This window comes from Rattus norvegicus, chromosome 3 (assembly GCF_036323735.1).
Source record: "Rattus norvegicus strain BN/NHsdMcwi chromosome 3, GRCr8, whole genome shotgun sequence".
Lineage (NCBI taxonomy): Eukaryota > Metazoa > Chordata > Mammalia > Rodentia > Muridae > Rattus > Rattus norvegicus.
In genome coordinates, this window is record NC_086021.1 from 92,977,038 (window position 1) to 92,988,258 (window position 11,221).

The 11,221-nt window shown below is 35.2% G+C and overlaps 1 protein-coding gene across 1 annotated transcript; it reads right to left on the reverse strand.

The window, feature by feature from the left end:
• Positions 1-5,955: 5,955 nt before the first annotated feature.
• Olr551 (olfactory receptor 551) lies at positions 5,956-6,894 on the reverse strand. Its single transcript, NM_001000670.1, has one exon. It carries the CDS (start codon positions 6,892-6,894, stop codon positions 5,956-5,958), a length of 939 nt encoding a protein of 312 aa, NP_001000670.1.
• Between the last annotated feature and the right edge of the window lie 4,327 nt (positions 6,895-11,221).

Below are 11,221 nucleotides of genomic sequence, written 5' to 3' on the forward strand. Positions count from 1 at the left end.
GGAGCCATGGGTCACTCCTTGTGTATTTTTTGGTTGGTGGTTTAGTCCCTGGGAGCACTAGGGAGGTATGGTTGTTTGATATTGTTCTTCCTACGGGGTTATAAATCACTTCAGCTCCTTCCATCTTTCTACATTTCTCCATTGTGGTCGCCGCACTATGTCCAATAATTGGCTGCAAGCATCTGCATCTGTATCAGTAAGGTTCTGTCAGAGTCTCTCAGGGGACAGCCATATTATGCTACTGTCAGCAAGCATTTCTTGGCATCAGCAATAGTGCCTGTGTTTGGAGGTCCATATGGGATGGATACCCATGTGGGGCACTCTCTGAATGACCTTTCCTTCAGTCTTTGATCAACTTTGTTCCTGTATTTCCTATAGACAGGAGTAATTCTGGGTTTAAAATTTTGTGAATGGCGGGTGGCCCCACCACTCAATCAGGAGCCCTGTCTAACCTCAGGATATGGTCTGCACAGTTTTTCTCTCCCCTTGTGAATTTCAACTAAAGTCAGCCCTATTGGGTCTTGGGAGCCTTTTGCTTTCTTGGCATCTTGGATTTTCTGTTGGCTATGCCCAGGCCCCCTTCCCCCACTGCTGTTCTGACCTTTTCGACAATTCCTTCTATCCTCTCACACCTGATCCTCCTCCCCTTTTCTTCTCCACCTCTTCTCTTCCTCTCAAGTCCCTCCCACACTCTACTTCACATGATTATTTTGTTCCCCCTTCTAAGTAGGACTGAGACATTATCTACCTGGGGAACTTGACATCCCATTAAAATAGAAAAGTCTTCAAAGTTATCAGAATCATTACCAAAACCATCACTGTTCTTGATGATCAGGAGCTTTGTATCCTATTTTTTTTAATCAGGCTATTTGAATTCTTGGTGTCTAAGTTCTTAAGTTCTTTATTAACTTTGTATATTATCTCTCTTTCAGATAGAGACAGATGAAGTTACTTTCCTAATATGTAAGATGATGTTGTATCTTATTGACTATGTCCTTTGCCTTATCAAAGCTTTTCAGTTTCATGAGGTCCCTTTTATCAGTTGTTGATATTAGAGCCTGAGCCATTGGTGTTCTATTCAGGAAGTTAGATTCTATACCAATGAGTTCAAGTTCTCCACTATCTGTTCTACTATATTTAATATAACACAGGGTCACTTGCTCAACTGTATTCACAGCAGCTTTATTAACCCAGATGTTCCTCAACTGAAGAATGGATGATGAAAATGTAATATATATGTATATATATTTATATATATATATACACAATGGAATTGTAACTTTTGTAGCTGTCAAGAACATGGGGTGAAAGAATCATACACACATAACATACATACATACATACATACATACATACATACATGCATACACACACATTTACACATTGAGTTGATGAAACAAAGCTCATATGACTATAAACATACACATTTGATGCATGAAGTAAAGCTCCACAATTTTATTTTTCTCTCAGAGAGTATATATCCTAAGACTACAAAATACTGTATGATTACATTATACTTTTCTTCTACTAAATTATTACAATGAGTATACATAAGAAAAAATCTCCAATATAGACACATATCAAATTTTTAATGTTTTATGGATAAAAAACAAATTATTCCTAATAACCCACATATATTAGTAATTAAGCAACTTGTTACAGATTAATGTAGTGTAATCAATGAAGGAATTTTTCTCATAGAATATTCCTTACTAGCAGATTGTAATATGTAGTTACAAGGAAAGGATCAATTATTTTATTATTTATCTTAAAAAATCATTTGTACTTTAAGCCTTTAAGATGCCCATCTACACATTACCAGTTGTCTTTATTAATTCATATTAAGAGGCTGATTGCAATAATCAGTGAATAATCATCATCTTGAACACAAGTCCAATTTTAGCAAGAGTCATATCAGACAGTGCTAGACAGGTTGCCATTTTTCTTTTTCCCCTAACATTAAAAACATCACTCACTCAATAATCAAAGTGTATCTTTATGAAATCTAAAATGTTGAATTAGGGTTTTTATATAAAAATCACTGGCAAAAACCCTTTTACAAAACTTTTCTTACAATCTATATCTCCAAGGATGGCAGGTGGATCATTAATCTGCTCCAGCAGCAATGCTTGAAACAGTCCAATAACTAATATTGTAGTTGCCAATAACATTGCCCAGTGAGAGGGTAAAAGCCCATTTAGAGTTTTTATTCAAGACACTGATTAGGAATGATGCAAGAATAACATGCAGAGCAAAACATCACAAGTGCACAAAGTCATCAGGACACATAGTACTCCAGGCTTTGCCTTTCCAAGGAACAGTCATTGTGATTGTGCTAACAAGTGTGTAGCATTTTATAAGTTTTAAAGTTGTTTTGCTCTTTCTCTTGCATGACACCTAACGTCTCTCTTTTTACATTTGATAAATGAAGAGTATGAATATCTCCCTGGGATCTGATAATGGCAGCTACCACGTATTTGAAGATGATTAGAAGCAAAAATAGAATTAAAACAATGTTTCCAATTGTACTTCATAAATTACTGATAAAGGTCCCCAAACAATTACCTTTAACATTTTAATCCAAAGTAATTAGAGAACTGTCTACATCCTCAGGATAAATCATTTGTAATCTAGCAAGAATAATGGAATTAACCTGGGAATGAAGGGTATTCATATCAATTCAAAGTTGAAAGCTAATCCACACATTTCTCAAATGATTCTAAGTTTGTTCCCAATACATCTGTAAACTATTGTAAGGTAGAGGTGTAACAAAAATCCATTTAAAGCTAGCATAGCAGGCAATAATTAGGGGAGTCTGAATATTCTAAATTTGTTCACCCACATAAAGAACAGGTTCCTCTAGAACAGTGATTACTCAAGTCAATCTTCTATTTTCTTTTTCCTGAGTAATCAATGCCAATGAAACCTTTTGAGATAAGGGATTTATATGATGAGCGGTGTGCTCCTGTTGTGCCCGATAATAGCTGACATTGACATATATAACAGTATCGAAAATAAGTGTAGCAATGAATTTTCTTAGCTGCAAGAGAGTATAAGAAACCCATTCCAATTCATACAGAGCAGTGAAAGACTAACAGGTAACAAAATAAGGTGGAAAAAGTACAATGAGAAAAACATTAGGACTCGTGGTAAAATACATACAATTATTCAAATAACATTTGTTCAAATCCTTACATATATAAACAGGCACTTTCTCCATTTTTAAAACTCTTTCCAAAAATTGTAAAATCATAAAACAAATACAATTCAACATCTCTGAAAACCTTCCCAGGTTAGGAAGAAGCACAAACAATAGGAAAAATGTCATAAATTTCAGGGGAATTTGAAGGCCCCACAGTTTAATTCTGATGGGGAGAGCATGCATGGGATGGTATACACCAATCGTTTTCCCTCAATTGCTCCAGCAGCTTTGAAAGTGGAGAGCGACACTGTTTTGATAATGTAATGAATGGCTCTGCTGATCTGCCTCTGTATGGAAAACAAGAACTTATGTTAGGAAATAAACTTTACTTTCATGCACAGGACCATACAGTATAAAATGAGCTGGAATCTGTCCCACAAAGAAAGGTCAAATTTTTAGGTTCCATCTCCCCACTGTTGGGCATTTTGGCTAAGGTCATCCCTATTGGGTCTGGGAAGACTCGCCCAACCCTTATATATGGGACTTTCTAGAGATTACCCCCTTTCCCCATCCCAAACTGCTCCTTATTTTTATTCAGTCTCCTGAACACCTTGGCTTCTCTCCCATCTTCCCACAGCCCCCTTTTCTGTTCCCCTCCCCTCTCCCACACAATCCCCTCCCTCCCTCTACCTCTTGTGATTATTTTGTTCCTTCTTCTAAGAGGGATTAAAGTATCCACACTTGGGCCTTCCTTTTAGATAAGCTTCACATAATCTATGAGCTGTATCATGGGTATTTTGAACTTTTTGTCTACTATTAACTTATCAGTGAGGAAATATCATGTATGTCCTTTTGGGTCTATGTTAACCAACTCAAGAGACCATCTTTGGTAGTCCCGATTTGGGACATGGGGCCACCCACCCATCTTCAAAGATCTTGACCCAGAATTGTTCTTGTCTAAAAGAAATGCAGGGACGAATTTGGAGCAGAGTCTGAAGGAAAGGCTATCCAGTGACTGGTCCAACTTGGGATCCATCCCATGTATAGGCAACGGACCACTACACTATCACTGATGATGTGCTTTTAGACAGGAGCCTAACATTGCAGTCCTTTATGAGGCTCTACCAGCAGTTGACTGAGGCAGATGCAGATAATTACAGCCAACCACTGGACTCAGGTCAGGGACCCCTATGAAAAAGTTAGTGGAAGAACTGAAGGGGATTGAAACCAAATAGGAAGAACAACATTATCAACTAACCCGACCCCTCAGAACTCTCAGAGACTAAGCCACCAACCAAAGAACATACATGAGCTGGTCTGTGACCCCCCACTACAGATGTAGCAGAGGACAACCTTGACCAGCATCAATAGGAAAGATACACTTAGTCTTGTAGAAACTTGCTGCATCATGGAAGGGGGATGCTAGTGGGATGGGAGGGTGGGTGGGGAAGTAACCTCTATAAAACATAGGGGAGGGAGATGGGATGACCAAGAACTTCCATCTGATTCAGGAGGAAGCTTCTCTGAGGATGGCTGAACAAGGCACTGACTTATGAGTATAAAGGATGTTTTTAGGAGTGACTTTTATATGAGTAGAACAACCATATTTGGTTTTACCCTTGCTACCTGATCAGTATTTCAGGATCTTGTTTAGCTAGACATAATCAGATATGGATAACATCTTTACTTTCAAACAATATATAACACCAAACTGTTATATTTTGTAAAACTTGAAATGTTTTTTTTTTCCTTCTTTCTGCTAGGAAGGAATTTTATTTCCACATGCTACTTAAATTTGTATGCCACAGCATTTAAAACAATGAAACTGTTTCATAAAAGTTAATTTTTATAAAACTGTAAAGAATGAATTTATATTTATTCAATTGCTACACTATTAAAATTATAAACAAACTGATAGATAATAATTTCAACTTTTATAGAGACTGTATATAGTCACAAATAAAAGGATCCATGAAACTCATGCCTCTAGAAAAATTTAAGATTTTTTTCAGACATAATATAGTATTTAATAAAATTTAGTCACATATATTTGCTTTAAAATTTTATCTAATTTTGTATATGATTAATAAATTTTAACAATGTAAGTTCGATTATTTTAATTGCTCTAGCTAAAACTTCGAGTACTACATTAAATAAATAGGGAGAGAGAGAGGGCATCCTTGTCTTGTCCTTGATTTTAGTGGGATTGCTTTAAGTTTCTCTCCATTTGAATTGCTGTTGACTGTTGGTTTTCTGTATATTGCTTTTATTTTTTTTTTGTTATGGGCCTTGAATTCTTGATCTCTACAAGACTTTTAACATGAAGGAGAATTCTATTTAGTCAAAGGCTTTTTCAGCATATAATAACATGACCATGTGATATATTTCTTTGAGTTTGTTTATATAGTAGATTATGTTGATGGATTTCTGTATATTGAAGCATCTCTGCATCCCTGGGAAGAGGCCTGCTTAATAATGGTAAATGATCTTTTTTTATGTGTTCTTGGATATGGTTTGCAAATTGACATGCAAGCAGTAGTCAAATCCCCAACACAGAAGGAACAGTACCTAATTCATTCTATGAAGCCATGGTTAGTCTGATACATTAACAACACAAATCCCCAACAAAGAAAGAATATTTCAGACCAATTTTGCTTATGAATATAAATGTGAAAATACTCAATAAAATTCTCACAAACTGACTCCAAGAACACATCAAAAAGATCATTTATCACAATCAAGTAGGTTTCATCCCAGGTATGTAGAGATGGTTCAATAAACATCAAGTTTTCAAAGCTAGAGTAATGACAGACTCAAGAGTTGTTCCTCCACCCACAAGTCAACCTCTTTGCTGCTTCCTTCACCTCCTTATTCCTCAGGCTGTAAATCAGAGGATTCAGCATGGGGATGACCAAGGTATAAAACACAGCAGAGACTTTTTCCTGTTGCATAGAGTACTGAGAGCTTGGCTGGATATAGCTAAATGTCCCAGAACCATAAAATAATGTCACAGCTGTCAAGTGTGAGGCACAAGTAGAGAAGGCTTTGCACCTCCCCTCAGTTGAACTGATTCTCAGGATGGAAATGATAATGTGGATATAGGACACCATGACAATAATGAAAGTGAAAATAGCAATCCCTCCAGAGAAGACCAAAAGCAGCATCTCATTGATGTGTGCATCAGAACATGAAAGCTTCAAAAGCAGAGGGATGTCACAGAAGAAATGATTCACAGTGTTGGGACCACAGAAGTCCAGTCTGAATAAACCTATTGTGTGAGTCAGGGAATTAATGAGGCCACAAAAGTAACATGCAAGAACCATGTTAGTGCAGATGCTGAAGGTCATAATAACTGTATACATTAAGGGGTTAACAATTGCCACATAGCGATCATAAGCCATCATAGACAGGAGGGTTACTTCTACTGTTACATAAACTGCAAAAAAGAAACTCTGCAGAATGCAAGCAAACACCCTAGTAGACTTGTGTTCTGATAGGAAATTAATGAGCATCTTAGGTGCAATAACAGTAGAGTAGCAGATGTCACAGAAAGAGAGGTTACTAAGAAAGAAGTACATTGGGGTATGAAGGTGGGTGTTCAACCAGATCAAGAAGATCATCCCCCAATTACCCACAAAAATGATGAAATAAATTATGCTGAAAAGCAAAAAGAGAGGAACTTGCCAACTGGGATTATCTGTTAAACCAAGGAGTATGAATTCCTTCACATCTGTATGATTCCCTGAATCCATGATTTCAGTAATCACAGTTTCTTGTTACAAAATATTTTCATGAGACTTATAAAAATTAAATGCCCAAACATATTTCATCCAGGATCTGAGAGCCATCATGGTCTGACACACAAAGGGAATGCCCTGTAGTAGTAGAAGAAAAAAAAAAGAACCTCAGTAATAGTTCATATGTGTACTACAAAATTTAAACTCTGAGACTGACCTCTCTATCCAAATACATCACCTCAAATATTTCTTCCTCTTTTGCCTGGATGTCTGACATATTGGATCAATGGCATCTCCTACAGGGAACCTTAGCCAAGTTCAGTGTGAGTATAGATCAATGTTTTCCTCTGTTCTTTGTTTTCAGAATGATTATCATGAGTGTCATTTTATGTGACAATTCTTGTCTTCACATTTTTTGTTCAATTTTATTTTTGTATTCTATCAATATTGTCAAAACTGAAAATAAAAAAAACTCTGTAGAATGTACAGTGTAAAAAGGGAATACAATTTGAGAATCAGCAAAACCTGTAATTGTGTGTATACTCTTCAAAAGGGAAAGTAGAACTTTCCCTAATTCCTTCTGAAATGATGCATTTTCAATTCATTATTTTATAAGGTAAAATCAGTATAAACATGCATTCTAAGACAGATGATAAATGTCTAACACTTACTATTATGAACTGATTCCTTTGAAGAGATGGATCACTTAAATCATCAATGTCGGACTTTGAAGCAGCTGATATACTGTCAAAAATCTAATCCTGTATTGATAAGCAACAAAATAACTAGCATATATAAAGTAGGACAGAGAATAGAAGGGAATGATGAGTGTTATAATACAAAAGGCATTATTTCCTGTTTTTATCACAATGACTACCGAAATTTACTGAAAAAATGGTGGCTTTAGTAATGAAGATACATTTACTTTTAGTTTGGAAGTCAGAAGCATGCCACAATCTGATTTCCTAGGTGGAATTTACCTGGCTATGAGACCATACTCCTAATAACAGGTGTAAGTGATGAAACATTTTGTAGCCAAATTACCCTTTTGAACCTCTAAACTGTACTGACTTTAATAATAAGCATATGTTCCTAAAACAACAATATAATGCATTTGACTTTCAGTATTGTTCCTTCTACCTTTGTCACCTTGAAAGGACACTTGATTATGTACAGTTTCAAAACTAATAATCCAAGGTATTTTGCCTCTCATGCTCTTCTTCTGACTCAAATGTCAACATAACTTATTTGAATACTACATATGAAGTAGTATTATGGATCCTAGAGATTACGATTTAAACAGCAATAGAGGTTATTCAGTCTGTCACATTTAAGATGGCCAAAAAAGGACACTATATATGATCCACTGAAATATGAGGGTGTGTAAAATTTTGTGTTCTAAGAAGAGAACAAAGCAAGTTCTAAATCTAGAGTTCTTTGTGATAGGAGGACTTCTAAAGGTTCCTACTTCAAAAGTACAGCAAGAGAAGATTCTGATGACTTAATATATTGTTTCTGTGGCAATTGAATTATGTTTTAAAACTCTCAATGAAATAAGGAAAACATTTGCACAATACATCATGTTTTGCAAAGTATTTAACTACTTTTGGTAGGTCCGTTTTAGCATTTCATGTTTGAACTACTACAAAAGTATTTTGCAAAAGAATAAATCTTACTTTTGAAATACAAAACACAGGAATATTAATACAATACAGAAGTGGCTCTACTCAACTCCTCTATTAAGTTTTATCATCTATATTTGTTTTTATGGCATATGCGTTTGCCTCATTAAGCATAATTTACAATTGGTTTTCATATTCAAGGAATTGTATGTATATTTAAGGAAGCCTGTAATGCATTTGAAACATCAAGAACATATTTGGTATCTCACATTTTCCAGTCAGTATATAGGGAATCCTGGAATACTGTTCTATATCAAAGGATATTGATCTGTCAACACTAAAGTGATCAGTTTATAATCACAAGGCCATCATTTGAAAACAACAATAATTTTTAAAAAGTTATTTCCTTTAATTTTAAGATTAAGGCATCATTAGGTCAATTCTCTGCTCCTTTTGTTATCTCTAATCCTTCCTATGTCATCATATGTGCCCTCTTTCAAATCAATGTCCTGTTGATAAAAATAAAAGACTAAATTAAAATACTCAGAACTGTAAGGATTCTGACCTTAAAAAAATTTACTCCCAAAGACATGTTCAAAATTAATTTTGTAGCCTTTACATACTAACTATGATATATCACAAGCTAACCTACTTAAATAAAATTATTCATAAATAGTCATTTTTTGATTCCAGGATGACAATCATATTTCATGTTCATCAATGAGCAAAACAAATATTAATATAGTCACAACCATTATTTTTCTTTTAACTTCAGTCAAAAAAAACTCAGAAAAATTTATTAAGTGATATAAATATTATCATCATTGGTTATCTTCTACACTGGGACAGAGATGTTCATGTAAGCAGACAAAATACCTCAAAAGATATTATTAGGATTTCAATTATTAAAAAGAAACATATATGTGAATATATAAAACATATTAAATATAAATTATTACATGTAGAAATTCAAAGGTATGCTTATATGTATATATAGATATGCTTATACACTAAAACAACAAACATTGATGAGTTTTTAGTTGAAAATTAAAAGACAAATATAATAAAAATATCACATAGCCTTTACTCAAGTATAAAATTAATGAAAAATAGTTTTAAGTTGTTTAAAAGTATTATTATTTTATTAAATTATTTGGAAATCCTATACATTATGTACAAATTTTTACCTTAAATTGTGTAGTTTTCTCTTTTGAATACGTTTGCAAATATCTTTAAGATCATGTATGAATGTAGTATTAATTTACAGAAAGATAATTGATCTTACCATATGCAATAATGATTAACATAATCATAATATACATTTGTGTATATTATATAAATAATGCTCCTGTCTGTGACATGTAGAGGATTGAAAAGGGAATAGCCCACAAATTAGAACATAATATTCTAAATTGTTGACTGTGATGTTACACATAGACAGCAGCAATTATCTACTGATAATGCTCAGAAATGACAGAAAATAGAAAAATCTTTAAATGGAAAACTAATACTTCTTAACTCACAAGATAAGGAACCTCAAAGGAACACATCTACTGTAGAAGACCTGGCTTTCACAAATCTTTAAGGCCTTATTATTTGGAATAAGGATACTGAAGTAGTTTCTATTCTACTGGGGAACGAATCTGTATCCCCATGTGTTTGTGTAAGTCTCAGTTGTCCACAGTTGAGTCATTAGCACCTTTCTGTTCTCTCAAGTGTGAAACTAGTCAGAAAGCTGTCAGCCCTTGTGTATGTTCTTTTTTTTTTTATTTTAACTTTAACTTGTTTTTTAAATTTTATTTTTCTTGGAAATTTTATGTATTTACATTTCAAATGTTATACCCCTTACCCTCTTTTCCATACGCCTCCCCCTTCCCAATACCTCCTCAAGGATGCTCCCACCCCCACCTACCAACTCTCACCCCAATTTGGCAATACACCACATTGACAAAATGAGTCTTTATATTTTAATATGCTTTAGGTAGCCCAAAAGATATGGGACTGCCTACCCTCTATGTTGTTAGAATCTACCTCTTGTCAATAACTCTGAGTAACTACTTATTAATCACTATGCTCTATCTTGGCATTTCTGAACCCACTTGTGTAGTTTTCTGGGCTCTGTTCTGTTGGCCCAGAACCCACAGTGCTCTCCTTCATTCTCTTTCCCATGCTTCTCTGTCTGCTCTCTTCACACTCTCCTAAAGTATTATGGATTTCCTCTTCCTCTCTTCCAGATCCCAAGTCCAGGAAAGCCTATAATCCAACTTGTATCTGTCCTCCTAGCAAACTGGCTTCTGGTATCTTTTTTTATGAATCAGAACCAAGTGTATACCTTTGACCCTAATAGAAAATAATAATATTGCATGCTGTAACTAAACCTGTGCCACACCTCTACACACTAAAATCCAGCCTGGAGAGAGCTGATATTCCAGGAGTGCTTAAAAAACTAAAACTGGAGGTGAGACCACTACTACTGCTCCTATACCTGGCCCAGGTGGAACCCACCTGGAGTGCACAAGACACAGGAACCACTGGGCAGCCTTGGAAAAGGATTCTTACAGTTTTCATCTGCACGCCAGAGCTAACCCTGTGCCACAGTTCTCCATACCCAAATCCTGACTGGAAAGAGGTGGTTTCCTAGGAGTGCTAAAACACCTAATATCACAGGCTCATATGTGCACAGGAAGGACACGCTCCATTCAGACAAGACCAACTGACAC

Coding starts and splice junctions, on each gene's coding strand:
- Olr551 (NM_001000670.1), bottom strand. CDS start 6,894: ATGGATTCAGGGAATCATACAGATGTGAAGGAATTCATACTCCTTGGT.